General features: G+C 33.8%; 5 protein-coding genes and 1 pseudogene across 7 annotated transcripts; 1 reads left to right on the forward strand and 5 right to left on the reverse strand.

Annotated features, from left to right (window-relative positions):
• Window positions 1–225: 225 nt before the first annotated feature.
• Window positions 226–2,511, reverse strand: LOC111275632 (small ribosomal subunit protein eS8). Its single transcript, XM_022861073.2, has 5 exons — window positions 2,367–2,511; window positions 2,188–2,260; window positions 1,486–1,816; window positions 758–927; window positions 226–539 (listed from the first exon to the last, which is right to left on the reverse strand). The coding sequence occupies exons 1-5, from the start codon at window positions 2,368–2,370 to the stop codon at window positions 464–466; spliced, it is 654 nt and encodes a 217-aa protein (XP_022716808.1). The 5' UTR covers window positions 2,371–2,511; the 3' UTR covers window positions 226–463.
• A 120-nt stretch (window positions 2,512–2,631) lies between these two features.
• LOC111275631 (putative cytokinin riboside 5'-monophosphate phosphoribohydrolase LOGL10) lies at window positions 2,632–4,871 on the forward strand. Its single transcript, XM_022861072.2, has 4 exons — window positions 2,632–3,114; window positions 3,628–3,756; window positions 3,907–4,091; window positions 4,171–4,871. The coding sequence occupies exons 1-4, from the start codon at window positions 2,905–2,907 to the stop codon at window positions 4,520–4,522; spliced, it is 876 nt and encodes a 291-aa protein (XP_022716807.2). The 5' UTR covers window positions 2,632–2,904; the 3' UTR covers window positions 4,523–4,871.
• A 100-nt stretch (window positions 4,872–4,971) lies between these two features.
• Window positions 4,972–5,814, reverse strand: LOC149511756 (uncharacterized; annotated as a pseudogene).
• Window positions 5,815–8,688: 2,874 nt separating this feature from the next.
• Window positions 8,689–11,442, reverse strand: LOC111275628 (uncharacterized). Of its 3 annotated transcripts, XM_089754550.1 has the most exons (5): window positions 11,267–11,442; window positions 10,850–10,925; window positions 9,444–10,762; window positions 9,269–9,344; window positions 8,689–9,180 (listed from the first exon to the last, which is right to left on the reverse strand). In XM_089754550.1, exons 3-5 carry the CDS (start codon window positions 9,477–9,479, stop codon window positions 8,894–8,896), a joined length of 399 nt encoding a protein of 132 aa, XP_089610676.1. In that variant the 5' UTR covers window positions 9,480–10,762; window positions 10,850–10,925; window positions 11,267–11,442; the 3' UTR covers window positions 8,689–8,893. The 3 variants fall into 3 exon arrangements, 2 of the variants coding, with proteins under 2 accessions (XP_089610676.1, XP_022716803.2); XM_022861068.2 differs by lacking the exons at window positions 10,850–10,925; window positions 11,267–11,442 and having other exon boundaries at window positions 8,689–9,186; window positions 9,444–9,596; XR_016333715.1 differs by lacking the exons at window positions 8,689–9,180; window positions 9,269–9,344 and having other exon boundaries at window positions 10,570–10,708; window positions 11,267–11,403.
• Window positions 11,443–11,725: 283 nt separating this feature from the next.
• Window positions 11,726–13,875, reverse strand: LOC111275627 (chloroplastic import inner membrane translocase subunit TIM22-2-like). The gene is made up of 5 exons (XM_022861067.2): window positions 13,619–13,875; window positions 12,512–12,576; window positions 12,338–12,410; window positions 12,200–12,253; window positions 11,726–12,109 (listed from the first exon to the last, which is right to left on the reverse strand). The coding sequence occupies exons 1-5, from the start codon at window positions 13,800–13,802 to the stop codon at window positions 11,856–11,858; spliced, it is 630 nt and encodes a 209-aa protein (XP_022716802.2). The 5' UTR covers window positions 13,803–13,875; the 3' UTR covers window positions 11,726–11,855.
• A 347-nt stretch (window positions 13,876–14,222) lies between these two features.
• Window positions 14,223–19,860, reverse strand: LOC111275625 (kinesin-like protein KIN-12F). Its single transcript, XM_022861065.2, has 16 exons — window positions 19,485–19,860; window positions 19,334–19,396; window positions 19,059–19,196; window positions 18,881–18,964; window positions 18,667–18,792; window positions 18,525–18,584; window positions 18,379–18,432; window positions 18,191–18,283; window positions 17,946–18,041; window positions 17,513–17,661; window positions 17,212–17,361; window positions 16,907–17,036; window positions 15,825–16,823; window positions 15,634–15,732; window positions 14,760–15,557; window positions 14,223–14,672 (listed from the first exon to the last, which is right to left on the reverse strand). The coding sequence occupies exons 1-16, from the start codon at window positions 19,770–19,772 to the stop codon at window positions 14,433–14,435; spliced, it is 3,567 nt and encodes a 1,188-aa protein (XP_022716800.2). The 5' UTR covers window positions 19,773–19,860; the 3' UTR covers window positions 14,223–14,432.
• Window positions 19,861–26,173: the final 6,313 nt, after the last annotated feature.

Below are 26,173 nucleotides of genomic sequence, written 5' to 3' on the forward strand. Positions count from 1 at the left end.
TTCGAGTAAAATGGACAATTTATAGATTCAAACCACAGGTATTTGAAAGATCCCACTCATGCCACCAATTTGAGCAAAAGGATGATCCTTGAACTTCAATTGCAGGGGTCATGCATGCCAAGAGCAAATTAATCAGATTTAACTCCATTATGTCCCAGCCCTTACCACAATAATTCCGTTCCCAACAATTTTATCTAGATGTTGATCGTTGGAACATACAGAATCTGAAAAATACCAACTAAAATAGGCTGCATTTATAAAGTGCAAGATCAACTAACTTCCAAGTACAAAAATAACATGCAACTGAAGGTATATAATAATACTGTTGAATAGGACACAACCCACCACTTGACATTCAAACTAAAAGTTCAACACTAACACAATCTTAAATGTTCTGAAAAGGTGAAAGTAAGGCAAAAAAGGACATTCTGATCTGAAAGATGAAATCTCAAGTAGCAAAATTTTACGCAGCTCCCTTCCCCTTCTTTCTCTGAATCTTTTTCATGTAGAACTCCAGCTCTTTGCCCTCCAAGATATACCTGTCAAACCCATTTGACATCATATTCGAATGAGAATGATAGTAGTTAGTAAGAATAAGCAAATATTTGTCCTGCTTATCATCAAAAAGTTTAGTGAACAGTAGTGCTATTATCTAGCCTAATTATTAGCTGTCCAAAAATGATTCCTTTTCTTGCAAAACAAATTTAGATGCCTTGGAGAAAGAAAAGAGAGGTTGAGTCTTCTATACAAAACATACCCATCAGCACGGCCACATTGACCAGGCCGTGAAGAGATGGAAGCCAACAAACGCCCACTACCAAATTGCTCCTCAATATGTGGGTCAAGCTTCCGATTCTGCTGACGCTTCTCCAGCTTCCTCAAGACATGGTTGCTCTTCTTCACCTCCTCAGTAGCAGTTTCACCTTCCTATACACAAATTAAGTGAAACAATGTAATACTGAAAACTGCAATACCCTCAGTCAAAGATGAAAGGAAAAAAACCACTGACACATCTTTATGCTTAACCTGAAGTCTTGCCTACAATATAACCTGGATTGCTACATAATTTATATTTCTAGGGACCCTAGTTGGAGAAGGTGCAGAAACCAAACTGATATTCATATGCTAACATGATAGGAATATCCTCTCATATGCACAGACAACTTAATAGCCAGAGTAAAATCAGGCAAGACAAGTAGAACAGCGCAAAGACAACAATAGTCACTTGCAGTAAAAGGAGAAAGAGAAAAATAAAAATCAGCTACCCACTAGACAAAATAAAGACATCATTCCATCCTATGTAAAACAGATTTATGCTAATGTGGACCATATCAAGATTCAATTTCCATATGACACCAAAACATTAAAAAAGAACATAAACCACAATGACTACCACATCTTTTAAAATGATTAACTCATCAACATAGGAAGTGATCCATCGAAACAGTATCAATGTGACCAAAACATAAAAAACCATCCCCCTACCTCTCCTTCTTTCTTGGCTGCTGCTGTTTTCTTCTTGCGACCAATGTCAACACCATAGTGCTGTAGATACCACTGCTTGAACGGAGCAGCATCAACTTGAACAATAGCACTCTTCACCAGAGTTTGAGTACGAACCAGCTCATTGTTGGAAGCATTGTACACCACATCCAAAATTCTGGTCTTACGAGTCACAGCCTCACTTCCCCATGAGTAGTTTCCAGTGTCGAGCCTCAAAGCACGCCACTTAACGTTTCCACCGCGAACCCTAATCCTCCTGACTGTCTTGTTGCTTGACAGCTTTGTGTTTGCAGGTTGCCTTCCAAGCTCATACCTTCAAACGTAAACCACCAAATTTAGAAAACTAGATAAACTAAGATTGAAAACATCAAGTGAAACAACTCAATAATAAAGGAAACTAGACAAGATCTCTGGCATCTAAACAAACTAGAAAGGATCAACTTTTACACACCTAAACAAACAAATCCCAATAAATCTCAATAAAAATGCTCCAAAATTTTCATATGACAATAAAATGAAGCTAAATCTAAAACTAAAGGCTGAAACTAGAATCTTAGTTCAAGTAAATTACAAGAACAAAAAACCCATTTTTAAATAATTCTAAGTCAATTTTGTTTAAAAAAAAAAAGGGCAAAAAAAAAATCAAGAAAAAAAAAAAAGGAAAAAAAGGGTTTTGCAGATTACTTTCTCTTCTTCCTCCAAGCCTTCTTTTTGCCACCAGTGGCACGCCTCTTGTGCATTGAATCACGAGAAATACCTATAAAAAAAAAGAAATTAAACTCATTCGGCAATAAAATTAAGAACACAATTAAATGCTTTAGAAGAGATTAATAAAAAAAAAATTAGAGGAATTTGAGAAATACCCATTTTGGCTGAGGGAAAAGTTCAAGCCTCTTGGTGTTCTTTTTTTGTGTTGAAGCAAATCCCGGAAGAGAAATAAGCAAGGCTTTGAGAGGAAGTGACAGGCGGAGATTTGAAGCTTGGTTATACACAAAACCCTAGCTTTTGTGAAATTACTTTTATCTCCTCATGGGAATTTGGGCTGGATTTATATTAGGTAGGGTAAAGTAGTCAATGGGAGATTTTGCTTTTGGCCCAATAACATGTTTGGTTCATGCTTTGCTTATATTATAACGTTTGTATTTTTGTAGAAACTAAAATATTGTCCAAGTAGGTTGGAAATAACTAGAGAACCCAATTTTGCTCAACAATGCCAACAAGCAAAGCAAATTGGGACCAAATTATTCTTTTATCTTTCCAAAGCTCCCTCACAACTTGCAAATCTTAAGACAACAAGTATTCATCCACTCCTTTTTTTGTTGTTATAACTTATAACCCATTTCCTTGAATCAATCAGTGTGTGCAAAAAACCTGTCTTTGATACATTTGGAGGGTGTTGTAATGGGGTTTGTAGTTTTGGGTTCATCGAGTTCTTACGTTTCAGTGAGAGATTTCCATCACTGGAATGTCAGGTCTCAATCTTTCAGTTTGAAAGAGAGGTATGGTGTTGGCTTCAAGTTGGTTAACAATTTCAAGGCTTATAAACTGGGAAGAGTTTCACTTTGCAAGAGTGAATTTATTGACTGTGAAGTAAGAACAAGCCCCAATGAGGTAATTCCAATCTTCAGTGCTCCTCAAACTTTCGGTCTCTTTTGGGATTCACTTCTGATTCTTAATAACAATTCATTTTTTTTCGTAGATTTATCTGTCATGTTATAGCCTGGAGAATGCTGATTGTATTGAATAGATTTTGATTTGAATAGTGCTTTATAGAACTATACTTGATTTTATATTAATCTAGAAAAATCTCTGAGCAAAGATCTATGTTGGGTATATTTTGGCTTTTCTCTTCTTTTGATAGTTAGGAAATTTGAACATGCTTAGCTGATACACTATCCTGAGTGTGGAATGCCATCAATTCTTGTTGGCCCAAGGTCATGGCAAAATCTCTTGGAGATACAACTTTAATTGCTGCCATTTTTTGCATGGATGTTTGATTTCAATTAAGCTTATGGATGTCATGTTCTGGTGCTGGTTATATATTTTTTTGGGATTTATTGGCATTTCGCAGGTTTTCTGTGAACTGAGAAGCTTATTTGCTAATTTTGTTTTCCCATTTGAAAGGTCAGAAAAGAGATAGAACAATGCTATGAACTCATACACAGACTTGGGAGGGGAGTTGTGTACTTGGGTTCTTCGAGGATGGGACCTGGCCATCATCATTACTCACTAACAATGGAGCTGGGTAGAGAGGCAAGTTAATTTATAGAGCATCATTTCTCTTTAAATAGTTTTAGCTAACATAAGTTTACTTTGGAACAATTTTCCCAATGCTTAGGATTTTCTTCATTTTAGTTCTTTTCTCCCCGTCCTTTTAATGAGTTCAATTTTCCTGCTTAGCAGATAGCAAACCTTTTGGACTGTACCACATGGACAGGAGCTGGTCCTGGCCTCATGGATGCTGCTATTAAGGGTGCTCTGCAAGCAGGAAAGCCTGTTGGTGGGTTTAAGATAGGTAGGGAAGCTGGAGAATGGACTACCTCAAATTTTCATCCATACCTGCCTTCAGAAACTTATCTTACATGCAGGTGAACATTTCCGTTTCTAAAGGTTTACGAACACCATTTTAAATCTATGCATTTGAATGATTTTTAAGATGAACTGCAGGTTTTTCTCTGCTAGAAAGCATGGGTTGGTTGATGCTGCAGTTCGGAGTTCTAACTCTGATAAGACAGCCGTAGTTGCTCTTCCAGGTGGTGTTGGTACCGTTGATGAGATGTTTGAGATATTGGCATTGATTCAGCTTGAAAGGATTGGATCAGAGTTTCCGGTTCCCTTCATCTTAATGAACTATGACGCATTTTACGCAAAACTGTTAGACTTTCTTGACGAATGTGAGGAATGGGGTACTGTCTCCAAGGGAGAGGTTTCATCATTGTGGAAGATCTGTGACACTAATTCAGATGCTTTAGCTTACTTGGCAGAGTTTTATGATCTGCCTTTTCCTGATAAAGGCTAGCATGAAACAGAATTGAGAAGCCGGCAAGGGGATGGATATAGAAGGTTTTGTATGCTAGTATTCATTGTCAAATCCAGAAATTGATGTGTTCAGAATTTGAATCCAATAGAATACTAACTCTGACAAATTTCACAAGTATAAGCTAGACATGAATTCCTCAGAGATGTGTGAACTAATCTTGGCATCATTTGGTGACTCTGTCCTTGTTATGTTTCAGAAAATAGGTGATTAAGTTTGCAGTTAGTTGATTTTATGTATACATCCACTGTAACAAGAATGCTGAGTTGTACTTCTGGTTTTCATCAAAGTGCCCGCAGCAGTTGGTTTACTGTTGTACTTAGCATTATCATTCAATCAAACTCAAAATTAACACCATGCATTACATGGTTCCATTTGCAGTCAAGTTAAAGGATCTCTGGATGTGATCATGATGTAGATTTGGTCAAGCAAACGAACAAAGGCATTGAACACTAAAAGGTAAAGAAGAAAAAAAAATTCATTAAGAACAGAACAAAGTTCAAGCTGTCTGAAATCCCACAGAACAACAAACATGATTGAATACTCAAGTGCAACTTTAAAACCCCTATATCCTATAAAAATTTGGATAAGGGAATGATTAAAATCCCTCAAATTCCTAGTTCAACAATGAAGGTTTCTTCACATTATGCTGTACCACTCAGGATCACCATTACGAAAACCTACTGTTTGTGGCGGCAGCTGGGAAAAGTATTGAGCCTGTGGCTCATAGTAAGGATAATCTTGATAATACTGTGAGTGATGTGGGTAGTTTTAATATATGGGGTCCAATTTCTTTCTTGAGGAGGATAGCCATAATAATACTCTGGTCTTCCATAGGGAGTATATCCATAGCTGCCTTGATACTAGTTATCATAGCCATGTCTCGGAGGAATGTTCCTCTCTTGGTATCCAGAATCCACCGGCAAAAGATCTGCATGTAACCCGACTTCTGCGAGCGTCTTCATAAGTTGTCTAGGGTTTATTCTTCCTGTTATCTGGACAATTCCTTTTTCACCATCTATGTTATAAGTGAATCCTGTAGGAAACAAACCAACGCAAATCACCAAGCAACAAAAGTATATTTTAAACTAATACAAATACAAATCAAAACAAAAGGAAACCATAAATGACTTGCTCCTCAAGAAACTAACAGGTAGAAAAATAGAAAATGAAGAACCATCAATGCCGTTCAAGACTCTAACAAGCATCACATGCCATCCAATGAACCGAGTATCAACTCTTAGAATACAGTTCTGAAGAAAAAAGAATCCACAAAAACATCAGACTAACATTAATATTTCATAGAAAAATGTTCATAACTAATGAGAAATGAAGAGCTGTTTCATGTAACCACGTGTTCAGCTGGATAATCCATGAGGTTCTTCCTCTTCTAAAAGATGATGAGAGATTTCCTGATATGCAATAGGAAACAAAAACAAGTAAGGTGAAATGAATCAAAAGGAGAATCACTTGGTTTAACTTGGACCAAGTTTCTTTGAGATATGAACTACCAGTTATACGAAGAAAGTTTTAAGAATGTGGATTAAAAATGATAAGGCAATTAAGTGGCTTAATCAAAATGTATCAAGGGAGATCACAAAATGAAGGTGGGATTTTTAAGAAAATTTCTCCATTTTCAATGAACATGATTCTCAATAATCTTTAATTTCCACCTTCACCATGTAATATTTTAGAAATCATAAAAGTTTTTGGTAAATCCCAAGAAATCTTACTACTGGTTTTTGGTATGTAAAAGCTCACAATTATTGCAATGAATAATTGGATACCTTGGGGTCTAAGGATTTGGGAGCTCTGGCCAAACTTGCCATTTCAAAATTGGTTACCATTAAATATATGTGATTGTCATTATTATGAATAATGTTTTATATTGAATTTTTCCATCTTTTGGAACGTCAGCCTAATCTCTTTTTTTTTTTTTTGTCAAAATTGTGAAGTACATTGTAAAGTTTTGCAAGTGAAAATTAGTTTAAACCAACAACCAGGAGTAACTAAGCATTGAAATTCCTATGTTCTATATATATATATATATATATATATATATATATACATGTATGTATATATGCAAATACAAATAGTAACTCAATTTGCAGCCTTATAATCGATAAAAAAAACTAACATAAATAACACTAAATGAATTTTCTTCATGAAAGTTCATTATTGGAAGCAAGACACCAAACAAAACATATTGATGAATACTTACATAAAACTTCTTTAAAGTCAGCTTTTCAAGAAATAAAAAACCATAACAGATAATGTTTTCCTCCATTAAAAAAGGGAGAAAAACACTAGTTCTAGCTAGTTAAGAAAACAAAATTAAGATCCCAAGATTATTTTGCATCAGACAAGAAAAAGAATTTTTGGGTTTGGAGCTGGGAGTTGGATTCTTGCTGGTCTGATCATTAGCCTCAGATTCTTTATGGACAGGTCTTCTATATGGATCATGTCCATATCCAAATTGTAACCAGCAAAGTCTAGCTGCTTTTGCTTCAGCTTTTGCTAGCAACTTTAATTGTAGCTGAGGACTTATTTTTCCAGAAATATATGCTTGCTTTGTAAATGCATTAATGTTGAATGTTACACCTGATAGAATTATAGTACTCAACATTAATTCGACACGAAAAGGAAAAGAATATGAAGTTGAATGAAGAAGAAAAAAAGGGAAAGCACACCTTGCATAGACTTGAACAATAGACACATTGTCTTGTGCCAACCAGGAATATCAGTATCCACTAGCAAAACACATTTCTGCAAGAAAATTGTGCCCTTTTTCAAGTATTTTCAATGAAGAAAATTAGTGGAAGGTAAAGAAATTCATAGTTTAGTTACCATCATAGGCTCTGATGCCGGTTTCAGAAGATCAATTCCATAGTTTATTTGATAGCACGAGCATGTGTTTTTGCTTTTGCTAGCAACTTTAATAGTAGTTCTTTGTCAATTTTACCAGAAACATGTGCTAACTTTGCTTGTGCATCAATGGAGTAAGATAATTGTGCATCAATGGAGTAAGATACATCTGATAAAAAAAATTAAATATTAATTGGCATCAGAAAAGAAACTAAATAAACAAAAAGCAGAGAAAAAGAAGACAAAAACCTCAGATAGACTTGAATAATTTAATCATTGTCATGTGCCAGCCAGGAGCATCAGTATCCAATTCCAAAATACAAGTCTACAAGAAAATTTTGAGCTCATAAAAGGCAAAAAATAATGAAAAAGAAAAACATGAATTCAATAAAGAAGTAGTTCAATTACCACGCCTGAAGGTTCTCCAGCCATTGATAGAAGACAGAAAAAGGATCTTGTTCTTGAATATGTAAAAACGAAAAGTTGAGAAAATGAATAAGTCAATGCCTTTTGGAGTGCTAAAATTTTTTCCCTCTGCTTTAATGAAGATGATATCAAAAATATTTTCTGTGATGTAGTAATGATAACTTGCATGATATACATCAAACTTAGCAAAAACTGTGTGATATAATATGAACTCTGTTATAAAATACCTTTGGACTGACTGGCTATGCTTTATACACACACACACACACACTAACAGTAAAAGCTTCTAATAGGTTATATTAATTTGATTGGAGATTTGTAACGCAATGTCGTCAACTGTCATGCAATCTGTTAATAGAATACTAGACTTTTAGTTTTAATGCTAAGTTCAATCTCTGAAGTCGCGATTATAAAGGAAAAAAAAAAGATTTGTAATGGTGGAAAAATTAATGTTAAGTATTAATGCCCCAATGACAATGAGAGATATAGGAAAAATGTGGTCAGAATATCAACCATAAAGATTCAATCAACAAAGGTTGCAAATTGCAATTTCATAATCAAACTTTGCTTAATTGTGGCTTTAGCAAGATTAATGCTTCATTTGGATGGACCAAGCTGTGGTTTTGCCACACCGTTCATCTAAACGAATCATACATATCTTCATTTCTTTTCATAGTTAAGACTAACATATTGCATCAAGATTGAAATTTCACTTATTGATTATAGTGCAAATTAATCCAAGTACTGCTCTATTTGTGGTGGTAGAACTGAGGAAAAACTAATGCTCTAAATCCCACAGTAGATATCAAGCAAAGTACTTTCAACATAAACTGAAAGAAGAAAATAAAAACAAAGTATAAACAAAGTCAAGTCTTTATATTAATCATGTAAACAAAAGAGTTAAAATATCATTAGAACTTCTGTTGCATCCATATGAATCCTAATAATAGACGGATTCATTCATAAAAACAAAACAAAAAAAGGGGTTTATCCGAAAAAATCAAATGAAAATCATTAGACAAATGGATAAAAGAAAGTTCCAATTGTCTATGATCAACAACTCTAATAGTAGCGAGTGGACCAAGAGCTGTAAGGTTCAAAATGTGGTGGATTAGGAACATAGGGATCATGATAGCTGCTGTAATGGTAACCAGGCTGCTGACCATACTGATAAGGGTACTGAAGATATGGATCAGTTTCATAGCATCCACGGCTGCCATAAGTATTTGGCTTTCCGGTCTCGATCGAGACAACATCAGAACCTGATTTTCTCGGCTTCATCAGAATTGATTTGGAGTTTGCACTACCAGGAACAAGAGCCATACCTTGTTCTCCATCTACGGTGTATGCTGCTCCTACACAAGCATTGTAATCAACGTCTAAAGAACTTTGTTTTCCATCAAACATGGATAAGGAGCAGGAGAGGGATAAAAATACCTTTGATATTCTTCAAAACTTTGGTCAGACTTTCATACCATCCTGGAGATTGGGGGTTAACTCTTAGACCCAAAGTCTACATAGCCATTACCAAAAAGAAAGACCGTTCATTAATCAAGCTGATTCAAGTACTATGTTGCATCAAAATTAAGAATTAAAAGAAGATGACACTAACCAAGTATTGTTCTGATGATGAATCAGATGAAAACATGTTGATGAAATAGAGAAGAATGTCTTTGTTTTTGTGTTTTTCTTGGCAGAAGGGAAGATTTTCTTGATGGTGCCTTGATAGAGGGATTAAGTGGAGTTAAGAGACCATGAGAGGCAAAGAATTTATAGAATCTTTAGGTATATCTTTTTTCAACTGTTTAGAGGGAAACAAAGCTATTAAAACAAAGTTATGATTTCCTCGTGAATCTTCCCACGCGGCTAAAAGGAGTTTTCATGGTTTAATTAGATCAGTTTAATAGTAAATTTAAAGTTTCCACAGTTACAAGTTTAATTGTAGATTTCCAAAGGGCTGGAATCAAGGTTTTCCTGAAACTGAAAGTTACTATCCATTGCTGAAAATCAGGGTTGAGAAATTCTAGTTTCTTACTCCTATGTTGAACTTCCCTGATTAGCTTGCAAATTAAGAATGTTTTGATAGATTATGTAACCGAAGATATTCCAAAGTTCTTGTGTTACAGAAATATTACAAGTTCTCCTATATTTGCACCTAAATCAAAAAAAAAAAAAAAAGTCATCAAGAATCGAAGAGATTGATCCGTCAGATATTAAGTTAATTGGCAAGAAATTTTCCTATGGAGATTAAATGATGCTTCTATCGGATATGAGGCAGGAATTTGCTTAGTCTCTTTCATGAAAGATTGCTGCATAAAATTGTTTCTAACGAGTTAAAGGGTGTATCTTTAGGATTAATGATGTTCTAATTATTGGTGAATGAAATAGAACTTTAGAATTCATTCAATCTGCAAACATGAAAACAACTTCATGTTCTTCATTTCATTAAAATCATGAGAAGAATACAATATATTTCCATTTCAAACAAAATAGTTAAGTATAAAAAAACCTTCACCACCTGGGATAATTCAAGTCCTAGTAATAATAATAAGTACCAAGATCCTAATTGACTTGTAAAACAAGTCAAACATGACAATGTTGTCTGATAATCATATTCACATAATCATGCACTAACTGGTTCACTGGCATAAAAGTGTTACGGACGCATTGGAGGTTGGGGAAGAAACCGAGGAGGGGGAAATGGATAAGGCTACTGGTAATATTGATGGTTAATTTGCCAATATCTTCCACGGGAATCATCGAAAAAGTGATGGTGATGACCTCTTCTTTCAGAAGGTTGATTGGTTCCAGAGTCAATCGAGTACAACTGAGCATGTTTCCCTGCTTTTGCTAGCAGTTTAAGAGTTTTGCCAGGGTCTATGTTACCAGAAACACGAGCCAAACCATTTGTATCAGTGGAGAAAGTAGCACCTGATAGAAGAGCAACAAAGAAAATGAATGATTAGACTAGACAAAACAAAAAAAATATATATTTTCACTAAGTTTTCAAATGAATACCTGGAATTCCCTACAAGACTTTGATCATGGATTTTTCCCAGCCTGGAGTCTGAGTATCCACTCTAAGGATGAATGTCTGAAATCAACCAAAAAAAACAGTAATAAACAAAAGTACCAAACACTTCAAAAGAGATAACAAAGAAAAAAATAACTAATATAACTGTGCATGAAGATGATCCGGAGTCCATTGGATTTTGTTGGATAAAAATGAAAGGAACAAAGGGAGATTTCTTGACCGGATATGAAAGAGAGGATGGTTTAACAAGTTTTGGGGGAAGAGATGATTAGCTGAGTTGGTTTATATAAATAGCTTTTTTAGTAAATCAAAGATTTGGGATTCAAAAAAGGAATGTTTTGGAATATTTTTTAAAATTAAGACCAACTTATGGTAATAAAATCACTTTGTAAGAATCTTACCATAGGATGTTTGCCGTATAAAACAGACCACTTTCCTTTCCCCAAAGATATGTATTAAATGAACCCGAATCCAAAATCCCGACCAAGAAAACTCAAATCTGAGCTCACCCAAATCTGAAATGTCCCGATCCCACCTATTTGTCACCTTTACATGCTGGGGTTTGGATTTCCTTCCGCTATATAAGAAGATGGCAGATAACATAGAGTGATAGCGTTTTAGAATATGGAAATGAATTCCATTCTTATACTAGAGTAGTTATTTGAATTGATGATTGTGGCCAATTCATTAGATTTGATTATTAGAGTCGAGATATGGGTCTATGATTAGTATCAATCAATCAAGGAATTTAATTCTGAACAAATGGATCACACGTTAATCCATGCATGCTTGAAGCAAGCTTTGCATACAGCACATCGTCCTATATACCATATAACTGAATCAAGAGCTGAGAAATCGAATGCAACATAAGAAAGAAACAATTTCAAATTTCTACTTGCAAAAGCTTCAAAATCTCAACAAAAACTTCAGCATACATTTTCACCACTTGCAACAATCTACAAATAACAGAAAAATAACAATGGCCCCCCATCAGTTAGCTGGAGGAAACCTGCCTTTATTTGGTTTTACCAACGACTTCCAGAAAGAAGAAAAAGCTCCTTTCAGCTCATCTGGAATAGGGAGTGAAAGAGGGAGTGCTAAAGGACGAGGTCCGTTGTAGGACCCGCTCTTGTTTCTCACAGACAATGAATGTGCCAGTGCTGGCTGCTGCTTGTTAAACCCGTCCATGACAAATGAGAATGCCCCAAATGTTAGACAGCTCTGTAGAAGTGCCTGGGGTGCACCTGCATATAACCATTTCATTGCAAGAAAAAATAAGCTTCAAACTGAAACCTGTATTTTATAGCAAAAGAATGAACCCCAGATTCCCATACCTGGGAAACTTAGAGCAAGTCCAGTGCAACATCCAGCTACACCAGCATTAATAACTGCAGAGAAAGACAGCATTACCATATATCAACAAACCATGCACAAAAAAAAAGAGACATTTCTCTGATTTTTACAAGGCATACCATCATCTTTTCCCCGCAGCCTCTTCAAAAAGCAAACAACCAAACAGTGTACACCCGACAAAACTGCAAATGTCTATAAATGGAAAATATATAAGAGACCGTAGACATTTGTTCACTCAAGGGGTTAAAATTACAAGTTAATCACATTATTCTAGAATCATGAGATTCTCATACCTTTGCATAAGATCCCGCCTCCACAAAGGATCCTTTAAAGCCTTTCTTTTTAATCAATCCGGAACCTGAAACAAATGTGGAAAGAGAAAATTAAAGAAAGCATAGACTTGATTTCAAACAAACAGATGACCCACAACAAATGTTAATTAAGAATCCAAGTTCAGATGCTAATTAAGAATCCAAGTTCAGATTGTTTAGTAGAATATTCCACGCAAAAAATTGCTCAGTGGCAACTCTAACCTTGAAGTACCACACAAATTAATAAAATTCAGGGCATTTAACATGCAATTTACGGCAACCTATATCCTGAAAGAAAGCATAGAATCCTACTTCTCAATCGTCACAAGCTCACACACATAATAGCTCGGTCTCTTAAAGGTCCAAAGTTCCCATAAGGGTAATGTTCAAGCTTAAAGACATAGTGCAGCAAAAGCACCATTATTCTTGTTAAGTATCCAACTTAAAACCAATTAGCAGTATGTGAAAAGAGAAATTAGATATTTATTAGACGTGAGATAACATCACTTTAATAGACCCTCGTCCCATGTAGACTGAGATGTAAAATGCCTATCATGTAAAAGATTTGAAAAGGGTAACAGAAGAAAATTCTGACTTTAATACCACATTAAGCATCCAACTTAAAATTATTTGTTAGTGAAAAAGTCCAACTTGAATATAAGATTACAAGAAATTAGATTTGGGATAATACCACTTTAACAATTCCAAGAGAAGAAAATTTTCAATCTAAATTACAATTCAAGATGCTGAAAAATCCACTGTTCAACATTATGACCATATTATCCACTCAAACAATACCATTAGTCCATAAGCAAATTATTATAACGCTTTCAAGTTTCAACTCAACATTCCTATAACAAAACCAAATTTAAAAAGAAAAAAAAAGTTTTGATCTTTATTCAAAATCCTCAAAACCGCAGATTAATAAACAGCATCAAACTAAACTTACCAGGAAATTTAATGAAAATTCCCAAAAATTTGTTCTTTTACCCCCCAAGAAAACCCAGAACGAGAAAAGCCTAACTTTTTTCAAAAGAACAGAGATATGAGGCATCAAATATTTTCAAAAGAAAAGAGAAAAAAAGATACCGTAGCCAAAGATGGAGCCCATGAAGGCACCAGCGACGGAGTCTCCTGCGAATTGGAAGAGGCACACGGCAGGGGAATTGGAATTGGGAGGAATTGGGATTACAGCTTTTGAAGAACTAGAATTAGGGTTAGTTTCAAGATCAGTTTTTTCAGGTGAAGAGTTCGAAGAATCCAAAGTAGCCATTTTTGTTCAAAACAATCTGGGTTTTTTTTTTTTTTTTTCTCACTTTTCTCCGTGTAGCTATCGCTTGGGAAAAAGAAAGCACCCAATATATTTTGCTTATCTGCATACGACGTCGTTTTATCTAGATTTTTTCATGAACGGGATTTTATTTGTATCTATATATTTTTTTAAACATTTTGACCTTAAATCAAACGGCAAGGTTTAAGAAGTTTTTAAGTGAAGTATATTGGCAAAAAAAAAAAAAAATGATACGATACGTAATATAATATAAATAAAAAATATGAGTTAAAATTTTAATAATTATTATAATTATTTTATATTTTCGTAATTGTAATTTTTAATAAAACATGATATAAATACATAAATTTAAATATTTTATATGATATAAACACAAAAATCACCAAATACATTAAAATCAAGTTAATAAAAAAGTCAAACCCCACCTTTTTTTAATCACATTACACACAAAGTTCATGTAATGAAATTAACTCCAACAAATTTCAACACTAGACACATTCAAGTATTCAACATATATGAAATTGAAAGCATATAATGATTAGATGTTATACAAGAAAAGTAGTATTATTATATTCATTTTGACCCAAGTAGGATCTGATTTCCTTGGATGAATTAGTAATGTTCTTGATATATTGCTCCAAATTCTGCTCTCCATGCCTGATCATCATCTGGAATTGCACTGCTGTTGTGTGCTGAATCATCACGATATAGAGGTTGCAGTGCAGATTCAGGCAATCTGCTCTCTGCAAGGTACTGCTTCATGGTGATCATCTCCATCTTGTGTTTTCTTTTCAGCTTCTCCACTTGCTTCTTTAACTTTTCATTCTCTTGCTGAACATTACTAAAGTTCTCCTGTAACGCAACGCAAAAATGGCACTCAAGTTTGGATCAATAATAAAGTTCTTGTCATGAAAATATGTAAATTTTCACTCAATTTACCTCTGCTACAGAGGCAGCTTGCTCAGCCTCTCTCAGCCTAACAAGGAGTTCTCCAGCAGCATGAACAGCTTCTGCAGTGTCTCTAAGCTGGATTCTGAGACTTTTGTTCTCCTTTTTCAAGAATTCTTTCTCCCTTTCCCTCTCCACTCTAAGAGCTGAAAGCTCAGCAGCCAAGGATTTTGCAAAACGTGTGCCATGACCTTTGGCTCCTGCCTTTGCTGCTGCCCTCTTTACCTCTGCTATCCCTTCCATTATTGCCCGGTGCTTAGCAACCAGATCATTGTATTTTTCTTGTAGTTCAGCATAGTGTTCAACCATTCTAGCATGCCCAAGGACAGCTCTACTAAGAGCATCATCCAACTCCTCAGTGCACTTCTTCTCCAATTTCAGTTCCATCTCTACTTTCTCTGCACGGCAGCGGTTGGATTCAAGGTCCATCCTGAGTTCATCAGTTAATGATATCCAATCACTTTCCATTTCCATCCATCTCTGTCTTTCCTTCTCAAGTTCTTCCTCACTGTTATCACGACAGTCTACACTTTTTCGCAATTGAATGGAACATGACAACAAAGAGGATCTCAGTTTTTCAGTAGACTTGTTTGGAGATGCAGTATATGACTGCAATTTGCTCTTTAATGTTTGAATTTCCTGAAGCAGTGCTTCCTTTTCATTCTGATCAAAACTTTCTTTTCCATTTTCACCATTGTTGGACCGCTCAAATGGTATTATTTCATTCTTCCGAGACTCAGGAGCATCTTCAATCGTGGAATTTTCTCTCGCATGTTTGTATTGCTCTACCTGTAGAAGTTCAGACTGTCAAATATAACCCAAGTATTGGGCATCTTGTTATTAAAAAGTTGAATAAAATTATTACCAGATGGTTTAACTGCTCAATTTTGGCTGCTTGCTCCATACAAACACTTTCGAGGGCTTTCTCTCTTTTGGTGGCCTCTGCCAAATCCCTTGCTACAGCCTGAAATAGAAGCAACAAAACAACAAAACTAATGACTATAGAACAAGGAAAACATAAAAGAGAACATAAAACAAGAGCCAGTCTGAACATACTGTGGTCTTTCCATCTTTCTGTTGATCAACGGCTACAATCCATGTCTTCAAGCTATCCTGAACCCCGTTAGGGTTATTATTGTCAAACTTCCTTTGGCAAGATGAACAAAGCAATGGAGTAGATGGTTCATCTGAAGATTGTTTGTCATCTGATAATGTTTGAACAGAAGCATTGGCCTTGTCTGCTGCAGGACTACGCTTCAGCATTAAGTGTTCAAAAGAGAAGGCAACTGAAGATCTGTTGGAGGCTGAACTACTCTGGTGATAATCAATAATCTGCAGGCCTCTTTGAAGGCTGGCAGCCAAAGACTCTGTAGCTCCTGAAAATATCTTGCTTGAACGTAATGAGGACCTGATGTGCTCATTATGTTTGAGTGACTGTTGTAATACCTCCGACTCTGAGCTCTCTGATACATTGTTCTGACTAGCCAAAAGTGCTGATGAGACAGCTATGCTTTTCCTTGGATTATTTCCAATTTTGGGAGACTCTGACAAAGTAGGCTCTTGGAGGATTGATGACCGATGGCATGAGCTAATGGCGATGCTATTTCTAATTGAAGGATCAACAGCCTTGAAGGTTTTTGATGTAATTGAAAGGTCATCAGCTGATGCAGGAATGGCCATGGGGGGAAGTCCTTCTACATCAATTTCTTCTATCTCTGTGTCTTTTGGGCAATGAACGTCATCTTCACTCAGCAAGTCTGTCTCACAACTTTCTTTTACAGAAGAAGACTGAATGGAACCTCTCTTGTCAGATGGATCTCTTAAGTTTGTGTCACAAGAGCTATGATAATCTAGCTGATGACGTAGTTCCTTTACATCTTCCTCACCAATATTAATCTCTTCCTCATAATCATCTTCTATGCGTGGGAGGATCAAAGAGCGGTTAAGACTTACCCTTAATTGGTTCAAGCTATCACGTGCAGTCCACCCTTCAAAATATCCACTTTTACTCCCAACTGAGCTATATACATCAGATTTTGCTCTTATAAGCTCTTCCTGTAATTGATAACAGCAAGTCAGGTCATGATAAGATACAAAAATTAAGTTAATAGGGGTAACTCTTGAAGAAACTTTTCTACCTTTAGTTGACGAATCTGATCACTCAAGTCATTGACATCATCTTCGGAGATTTCATTAATTACTGGCTCATTTCTTATAGATTTAATCCTTTGCCCAAATCTGAGAGTGCTTAGTATTTCACTACTATTTCTGCAGTCAAAAACAATGAGCTTCGCTCAAACAATGGACCTTTGAAAACAAGAACAGTTTATTAACAAGGTTATGTACATAAAGAAAATAAGGTTAATGTTATTAAAGGTTTAACATTATTGCTGCTCACATTCCATAATGAACAAAGTCAAAAAATGTAATTAGACTGGAATACCTGTTGTCTGCAGAAATGTTGCAAATAACGGTGAGCTTGGCGTTGCCACCAAGGGATTCTCTCAGTATACGTGTTAAACAAGAACCTCCATAAGGAGCATCTTCAGGTTTTTCAGGTTGAGTTTCTTTTGCAAGAGTGTTCACCAAATATCTACACCAATGAAACAAACAAAGATTATAAAGAAGCTCTAGCTATACCCAATAATGACAGATTTACATTGCAATTCTTAAAACATGTTGACAACTAAACACCAACACCATCATAGTGACTTCCAGATTATGTGAAGGTCTGATAGACATACCCAAGATGTGATAGGGACTTCTTGACATTTTTGCCTTCCTGTACACTTTGTCTACCCACATCTTCGAGTTTGTTTCTATCCAGGCCTGCAAGGTCAATCAGGCTGATTCTGCTTGTTTTTGAACTGCTGAAACATTTTGATGAGGCTCCCTGTGGTACGAGAATCAAAGATCATTCCAATGTAAGAAACTAAGAAGGCTTTGACACAATGAGTTAACTCCATGATGATAAGCTCATTATTTTATGAGTGGCAACTCTTATAACCTAGATGCGCATAATTACATTTGGCCACATTGATCATGGAACTGAACAACATCCACCATAAAAGTAAACGCCATGAAACTAAACCAGACTGGCTGACACCCAAAAGAAAAGATTAGTAGAACTAAATCTTGTCTTGACCGTAGTGGTAGAAAATCAAGATTTAGCTGTACCTTGCACCAAGATTCGATGACGAAAGTAAACACAATGTGAGACCGAGAGCTCTTAGAATTTACAGTTGTTGCTCCAACCTTCTTACTTGAAAGCCCCTGTAACACAAATATATAAAAGAGTAATCAATACATGCATGGACCCAAATTCGCATGTCAATATCATATAAGGATAAAGCAAGCTAGATAAATATGCATTCAAAGCATTATTTAGAAACCTTGTCATATAACAAATGTTGCACGCCCACCTTAATCAAGATTTGAGTTACATCCTCATAGCTAGAAACATATTCTTCAGTCAAATTCTCAACATACAATCCATTCTTTGGATCATCCTTTATCTGAAATACAATATCCAATAAACCAATCATACAACATGAAGCAATAAGCCCTGAGAAACTGTTAGAAGGGGAAAAAAAGAATAGCAAACATTTACCTCAAGGTTCCGTTGAGTTGGATCAAGTAAATCCCCAATTTGCTCATTGTAAATCTGTAAATCAATCGTGCAGAACGCGTTACAATTATGTGAAGCAAACTGTACAGACATTGGTTTTATATAAGCCTTCGGAAACCTGTACATACCTCGAGAAAGGAGCAACGGCACTGATAATTTATCAGCTTCCCATCATGGTTCTCTTGCTCCTATAAATTTAAGATATATGAATCAATGAACTATACTTCCAAACTCCTAAAATTCAAAAAAAGGGAAAAGAGAATAGCGTACTCTTTGAATCTCAGAGAACAACATTTGGAAGATACGAGGAACAATCCCCTGGTGGCTTCTAGGTGAAGGATCCTCAACCATAGCGCTTGGTGGACCCCACATTGTGTAAGTCTTTCCACTTCCAGTCTATTGATGAATCATGACCATCAAAATTTTTCTTGACACAAGTACTCACCTAAGAGATTGAGAGCTTAGAATATGTTCTAGAAACTACCTGTCCATATGACAATATTGAAGTGTTGTAACCAGCTAATGCATTTTTAACCAAAGGAACACCAATTAGCTGAAAAACATCCTCCTGGCAGCCACCAAAAACAAATAGTTTATGATGTCAAAACACCCTTTATAAAAAGATTTAAAAATTTTCAATTACGTACTGACTACTCACTAACCTGATTGGAATTTGAATCAAGAACAGAATCAAATGTGAATTTGCGGTCACCAACGGTTAAGGAATCTGAAGAAACCTTCCTCACTGTCCGATCTACTTCTTTTTCTTGAGCATTTATGGGTCTAATTCTCACTACCACCTTTTTATCCCAAAAAAAAAAATTATGAAAATTAAATTTCACTAAAAACCAAGTTTCAATTAATCATCCAACTTTCTACTTTGCTAAAGATTTAAAAAAAACCCAGAAAAAATTAATAATCAAGTTTCTAAATTTACCTTCACTGATGGATCTAAATCCCCCAATTCTCCTTTCCGTTCCTCAGATTCAACAGCCTCCTTCTGCTTAAATTCCACAAAAGTATTCGAAATAAATATCAAAATTAAAAATTTAAATAAAAAGGAGGGATCTTTGTTAAGTTTCACCTACCTTGGTGGAAGAGTCCATGGGAGGCAACGTTTGACGGAAACCGTCCGATGGGTTGATCAAGGAGTCAGAAGTAAGCGATTTGGACGGTGGAGATTTGAGGGAAAACTGGGCGGAGTTGTTAACTTGAATAATGTTGGGATCTAGTGGAGGCGTGTTTTCAGAGTTGGGTTTGTTAGCGCTTTTCTTAAGCTTTGATTTTGGAAGCAGATTTCGAAACGAAGACCTCGAAATGCTCCCCAAGAAACGGCCATTCTCGGCGGCGACGGTAGTTTCAGTGGTTGATTTCATTGTTCGAGAATGGGAGAGAGAAGAAGAGAAGAGATTTGTGGTCTCTGGGAGAGAGAGAGTGAGGGTTTGAATTTGAATGTGGAGAGACAGAGAAAGGGGAAAGGTGAGGTTTTTAGTTGTTGAAAGCAGGGGAAGGAGATGACCGTTGGAGATTTTTGAATGTTATTGGTATGAAATGACCATAATTTCCTTTCAACTCTTTCCTTTTCCTCTTTTATTTTTTTCCTTTTTCTTTTTTTTTTCTCATTTGGGAAAAAAAAAAGCTTGCTTGCTAATTGTGTGTTTATCTTCATTTATTTAGAAATTTTTTTTGTTAATTTAATTTGTAGATAAGTTTTAATCATTTTGTTCACTTATTCTAATTCTTCATGTATTAAATGTCAAACTTAGGCTTAATTAAAATTCAATTAATTTATAAATAAATCAAACTTAATTAGATATAAATTTCACTCATTCTCATATATTTCCCGTCTTAATCAAGAAAAAATTTAATTTAACTTATTTTTAAGCTAAAAATTTTATTTTTTTATTTGAGATTATGAATCTTGTATTTTATCAATAAATTATATAATCGTTGACAAAATTTATATTTTTCATTAGAGATGAAAATGCAATTTTAAAATTATTTCTTTCATTTATATAAATTTTGGTCTCTGTTACACAAGCAAGAGGCATTAATCAAAATTTATTTTCATGAAAACAAAAAAGATAGGTCCTACCAATTTATTAACTAGTTGTTTTGAAAAAAATATGCAAATACTTTTTATTTTAAACTCAAAAAGCGCTCCTTTAAGATAATTGGATTAACCGATCAAATTAAAAAATATAGCCGTTATGGTCGGCGCAAGCAAAAGCTTGGAGCTTATAGTTGAAAAATAAAGCTCCTTGTTAAACAATGAAGGCTAATTTGGGTGGGTTTTTTTATTATTTTTTTATGAAAATTTTAGCTTAAAATATTTTAAATTAAATTTAATAATTTAAAATACAATATAAAATATGGTATGAATATTAAATAAATATAACTATATATAAATTTAATAAAATTAAAAATATATATTTTATATTTTCATATCGTCTTAAAAATTTCATATAAAACATAATACAAATATATAAATTTTAATGTTTTATATCATATAAATATATGAATCGTCAAATTTATTTTAAATTAAAATTGATAAAAATTTTGAGTGAAATTCAAATTGTAATTTAGATGTTGACCATGAATCTCTTCTCAACTGGCCAAAAGAAAAAAAAAACACACAAAAACAAAAACTCCTTTTTGAAAGGATCTTTAACCAAAATTTGGATTGTTGATTATATTAGGTCATCAAATAATCTTCTAAAACTGTTAACTCACTAATTGTTACATGATTTTTTGATTGAAGGATAGCTTGGATGGGCCATTAGGCAAGCCTACTAGCCCATTTGAATAAAAAATTCACCATGGCAAAGGAAAGCCCTAACTACATAGTACAAACATATATCCCATCGAGAGGCTTCAAAGAAATACAAAGGATTCCAATCCTAATTGTTCAAAGTAGCCATCATCAACATTAGCCACTAAAATTTTCACAACAACCAAATGTAAACTGAGGGTGATAATTCAAGAGAATTGATGAAGGGCAGGGCCCTATGAATCTGACCAAGATGGGTTTGCTATCTAAAAGAAGTAAAGTTTTAGACCATAATATAATCCCAACAAAACCTTTGATATTAATGCCCACTTTTAAAACAATTTGAGAGTAGGCCAATAGGGTGATCCTGTATGGGACCCTTGTTCCTTGAAGAGCATTAATGCAGTTCATCCAATCATGCATTGTTCAGCCTATCCAGCTTCAAAACCTGTGCCTGCCAAGAGTACCAAAACCTGCCATGGCCACACCTTAGAGTTTGTCAGAAAGACAATAATGCATTTTTTTTCTTAACATCAGGTGACCATGTCATGAAAGAAAAAAAAAAGTGTTGGCTATCTTACTGGGGTAGTGTTACAGATTGCAAGCTTGTCTTGTTCAAATCATCCTTTCAATCAGTAACTCAGTAACAATCATAGTCTATCATATTTCTTGGAGATAAAAGTCACTGGAGTTAGTTCAGTTAACTTGTTAACCAATGTTCAATTCTTATTAGAACATTTCAGAGTTTCTCAATTCCATTCAGAGGCTGCAGAACCTGAAATCTGAAAACAAAAAAATGATCTAAGTGAAAATTGTTAACGATTGTTGATTTTCCAGCTTCAAAATTTCCTGGTTTTTCATAATCTAAAGTTTCTTAATGTCAATGGAAATTGATTGAAATGTTTTTATTTATGGACAATGGAATTTCACATTCAAGTTTGTTTTAGTTTACAAATTTGATTTACCTCAGTTCATTGATGGGGTGATTTGGATTCTAATGTGCTCATAATTTGTACTTATCCCATTCTTTTTTTCCTAGTCTTCACTCTTTCTTCCTTGAGGTACAAGTTAATTCCCTTTTCAGCTTCCATATGTTTTAGGTCCCAATGCAATAACAACAAAAATTTGCATTCAAAATGCAAAAGAAAGCAAATTTCACTGCCTCTTAACCTCATTCTTTTACCAGATTATGTAAAAATAGTATGCAATTTTCCTCATAGCTATCAGTGTGAAAATGCCCCATGACCTGAAACCCAGAATTGCCAAACAAAATATGACTGAGTCAACAATGAATAATGTGCTTAATTTAAGTAGTTGAGTGCATTATAATTTGAAAACTTTAAACATTTCAAGTGTACCATAGTTTATTTGTTAAAAAAAAAAAAACAACTTTTTTCTTAGTTGATTCGGGCTCGGTTCGATTTTCATGAAAACACTCCAAAAATAAAATTTTGAATGCAATACTTTCTTGAAAGCATTCTTAAGAAAATTAGATCAAAAAAATTGAATAGATGAACATAACCTAGCTTATTGTCAATGATAAGGGCATATATAATGCAGAAAAGACAACCGGAACGTTCTATAATTAGTTTAATAATTTTTAATATTTAATTGTTTTTTATGACTGGGCTCAATGTTACCAAAGTCAAGGACATGGACTTAAAACAACACCTAGAAAAGCATCTAACAGTCATTAAAAGGCCAAGGGGTTGTATCAAATTTCAAACTAAGCAATGTTTTATTAAGTTATCTATGATATTTTCAATAAGAGTCAAGATTTGCTGACATTGCAATAAAGAAAAACAAAGAAAAGAAAATTGTGAGCATCTGCTGATCCTTTCTTTTCTTTTTTTTTTTTCTTTTTTTTAGGCCAAAATCATCTTATCTTTTCACAAAGTTCAGTTTTTCAATGTGACCAATGGAAATTAGTGAGAATATTAGCAAACCCCATTTAAGCAATGACTAATCTTTACTTTTATTGCACCCCAAGTGGAGCCTCAAAGATTGACAATTAATAATATTCTTACCAGAAAGCACTTTTTTCTTTTGGTTTTTTTCCCACCTTCAAAGGATCAAATCAAAGAGCAACACAAAAATGATAGAGCAATGTTCTTCAAAACCAAAAAAATTGCCTTAATGGTAAAATTACAAGATACCCTCGTTTTGTTTCTTGATGATAGTGAAATTTACAAGTTTTTATTGCCTTTTGTATGAAAAAGGAGAAAAAAATATGACAATAAGAAGAATTTTAATTCATGAAATTAATACTCATATTGGTCTAATCTATCTCAATCACTCTTTAAAAAGGAAAAAGAAAAAGAGAAAGGAAGAAAGGAAGAAAGGAGGAAAGGAGGAAAGCTCCATTTTTATCCCTATCATGGGAGACCCTTTTCTTGGCCAGGAATCACCTTGATGAAAGGGAAAATGACAATTTGCCTTTTGGGTTAGAGGGTTTAGTAGGCCATCCTCATCAAAAGTCTACTTTTGATATTTGGATTAGATGTATTTTTCAAAGGGATAGTTAAGGATGCTTGAATAGTATATACTTCATCAAGTCATTTCAATCACAAGAAACAAAAAAAAAATGACCCCACCATATTAAAATTCCCTTTGATAATTTCTACCATTTTGGCCTTGCAATAGGGGTTTTAGTTTGAATAATACAGCACAAGACTTTGGGAGGAGCATGTTCATAGGGCCCCCATTAAATAACGTTAGTGCTCTATCTCTCTTCTTTTAGTGGAGGATTTTTGCCCCTAAAGTAATAATAATTCTCCTAAATTCTTACACATTCTTTTACTTTTTTGCTTAGTCTTGATTGATTTAGCATCTGCAATTTTTTATACTTCAAAAAAGACTTTCTGTTATCTTTCTTTACTTTTGCTTTTAAAAAGAAAGAAATAGTCAAAAAATTTGATCCTTACCAAAGAGTTTCATGTCTCTGAGAAGTTTGGATTGTAACGTAACTTTAGTGCAATGCAATTGAATTCATCAATTTAATTTAAATATTAATTTTAATAAAATTTAGTTAATATAAAATTTTTAATTATATTTATTATATTTAATTTTATTAAAATCAATCTCATTATCTATTTAAAACGAGTTTTAATTTGATATTTGGACCACAAACTAAAAAATCCATGTCTCTTATTTATTACGAGTTAAGATTTTATGATTATGATTAAATCATGTTAAGATTCCTTGATAATTTTTATGAAACCTAATTCAGGAAATCAAAACTCAATAAAGAATTATGATAAATTAGTGTTCTTGATTCCATATATGTAATAATAGAGGAGTCATCCCACAAAACATTGATTGACTTGTTCTTTTGCTACTATTTTTATTCTATCCCTCCAAATAGAGGCTTCTGTTAGTTGGATACAGGGGTTGCATTTGACTTCTTTTACATTTTAAACAAAGTTACAATAGTCTAAATCCACCTAAAAATTGACTCCTTCTAGACATGCATCTCAATTAAAAAGTACATTTTTTTTAAACTCAAAACACCCAAAAATTAAAACCCCCTTTGCATATGTGTGGGGCTAAAATTAATTGTCTAGACTGCAACATTTTGACTGCAAACGTATCATTTTTTTTTTTCAGAAAAAAATTTAAGAATAGTGGAAGTTACCTTATTTTTAAAATTAAGATAAATTATCAATTTATAAGAAAATTTATAAATTTATTTATATTTTTTAAACTTTCATTAATGAAAAATTTTTAAAATTTTTAAATTATTTACTAATAAAAATTTATAAAAATTCGAATTCGAATATTTTATATGTTGATTCTAAACTTTAATCACTTGTGCCGACCCTTATTGACATAACATATCATAGTTGAATAGTTTGAAGCTGCCGTTGAAGAAGGGCTCTTTAAAGGCATTTATAATATTGCAGCCATGGCTGTGGTTTTTATAACAGGGCTTCCAAGATCACGTGGGAGACTGATCAGTATGGTCCTGATTCCTGAAAACACAACTAATCTTTCAGTTTCCTATATCAGGGAATCATGCCAAGTACCATTCATAAAGTTTTGTGTCAGCCCTACTGAACCAATAAGGTAGGACTTGAACCCTTGCTATGATGAATGTCAGTCATACACAAATTCAAATACCAATTATCATCAAATTTTTTTTTAGGAGGGTGTGAGCTATAATTATGAATCAAGAAGCATCTAGATAGTGTTAATTCGATCATTTTGGTTAATATCGGATTCAAATTATTTTAATTTTGAATTAATTTCACAGTCGAATTAAATTAAGTTTAGGATTAATTCAAAGTCATTTTAGTATTTTTCGGATTTAATAGAGATAATAAATCTAAGATTTAGATTAATTAATTTATAAAATCATCAATAAATATCTATAATTATTTTTTATTTTTAATTAAGTTACCATCTTTTTTATAAAAAAAAAAATCAAGAGAGATGATAAAGAAAATATTTCTCAATCAATTGAGTTTTTCCCATTTACATAATTTTGAGGTAACTTGTAATTATGAAATAGATTTATTATTAAGAAAATAAATGAAATTCCTTTAAAGAAAAATACGACTACCAGACAATCATGCATGATTGTCGGATACATATTTCAGTTGAATTTTCTTGGATTGGACAAAGATTTTATTTATTTAATTAATCTCACTGATCAGGAAAAAAGAAGATTGGAATAATTAAGGGTTGCTTCAATTGCCAGCAAATTTTCTTTGGGATGTCAAATTCAGAACATAAGTTGTCAATATAAAGGAATGAAAAGGGCAAATAGTTATGCAACTTTGAATTTAACATATCAAATTTTTTTAATAAAAAAAGTCGTAATTTGATAAATGAGAAAGGATTGTAATTAATAAAATTTAAATTTAAATTTATTAAATATTATCTTTTTAAAAATAATTATATCAATCAAATGAATTAAATTTCAGATTCTAACGTATTTACTTTTTTTTTGCATACTCAAAAGGATGCAGAAACATGAAGAACAAGTCCAATCCATTTTGTTTTCAA

Source organism: Durio zibethinus, chromosome 25 (assembly GCF_047325235.1).
Source record: "Durio zibethinus cultivar Kanyao isolate XHJ-2024 chromosome 25, ASM4732523v1, whole genome shotgun sequence".
NCBI lineage: Eukaryota > Viridiplantae > Streptophyta > Magnoliopsida > Malvales > Malvaceae > Durio > Durio zibethinus.

Bases quoted from the DNA above. Each gene is read 5' to 3' on its own strand.
- LOC111275632 (XM_022861073.2), bottom strand. The intron at 928-1,485 runs GTAGGGGGATGG...ATTTGTGTATAG, and splicing joins CAGCCAAGAAAGAAGGAGAG to GAAGGTGAAACTGCTACTGA. The intron at 540-757 runs GTATGTTTTGTA...TGGGTTTGACAG, and splicing joins CAATGTGGCCGTGCTGATGG to GTATATCTTGGAGGGCAAAG.
- LOC111275631 (XM_022861072.2), top strand. From the start codon at position 2,905: ATGGGGTTTGTAGTTTTGGGTTCATCGAGTTCTTACGTTTCAGTGAGA. The intron at 3,115-3,627 runs GTAATTCCAATC...CCCATTTGAAAG, and splicing joins TAAGAACAAGCCCCAATGAG to GTCAGAAAAGAGATAGAACA. The intron at 3,757-3,906 runs GCAAGTTAATTT...CCTGCTTAGCAG, and splicing joins CAATGGAGCTGGGTAGAGAG to ATAGCAAACCTTTTGGACTG.
- LOC111275628 (XM_022861068.2), bottom strand. From the start codon at position 9,479: ATGTTTTCATCTGATTCATCATCAGAACAATACTTG. The intron at 9,345-9,443 runs GTTAGTGTCATC...ATGGCTATGTAG, and splicing joins CATCATCAGAACAATACTTG to ACTTTGGGTCTAAGAGTTAA. The intron at 9,187-9,268 runs GTATTTTTATCC...ATGCTTGTGTAG, and splicing joins AGTTTTGAAGAATATCAAAG to GAGCAGCATACACCGTAGAT.
- LOC111275627 (XM_022861067.2), bottom strand. From the start codon at position 13,802: ATGGCTACTTTGGATTCTTCGAACTCTTCACCTGAAAAAACTGATCTT. The intron at 12,411-12,511 runs GTATGAGAATCT...TTCCATTTATAG, and splicing joins AGGCGGGATCTTATGCAAAG to ACATTTGCAGTTTTGTCGGG. The intron at 12,254-12,337 runs GTATGCCTTGTA...CTTTCTCTGCAG, and splicing joins GCTGCGGGGAAAAGATGATG to TTATTAATGCTGGTGTAGCT.
- LOC111275625 (XM_022861065.2), bottom strand. From the start codon at position 19,772: ATGAAATCAACCACTGAAACTACCGTCGCCGCCGAGAATGGCCGTTTC. The intron at 18,793-18,880 runs GTAGTTTCTAGA...ATTCATCAATAG, and splicing joins CAATATTGTCATATGGACAG to ACTGGAAGTGGAAAGACTTA. The intron at 18,585-18,666 runs GTACGCTATTCT...TTAAATTTATAG, and splicing joins TGTTCTCTGAGATTCAAAGA to GAGCAAGAGAACCATGATGG.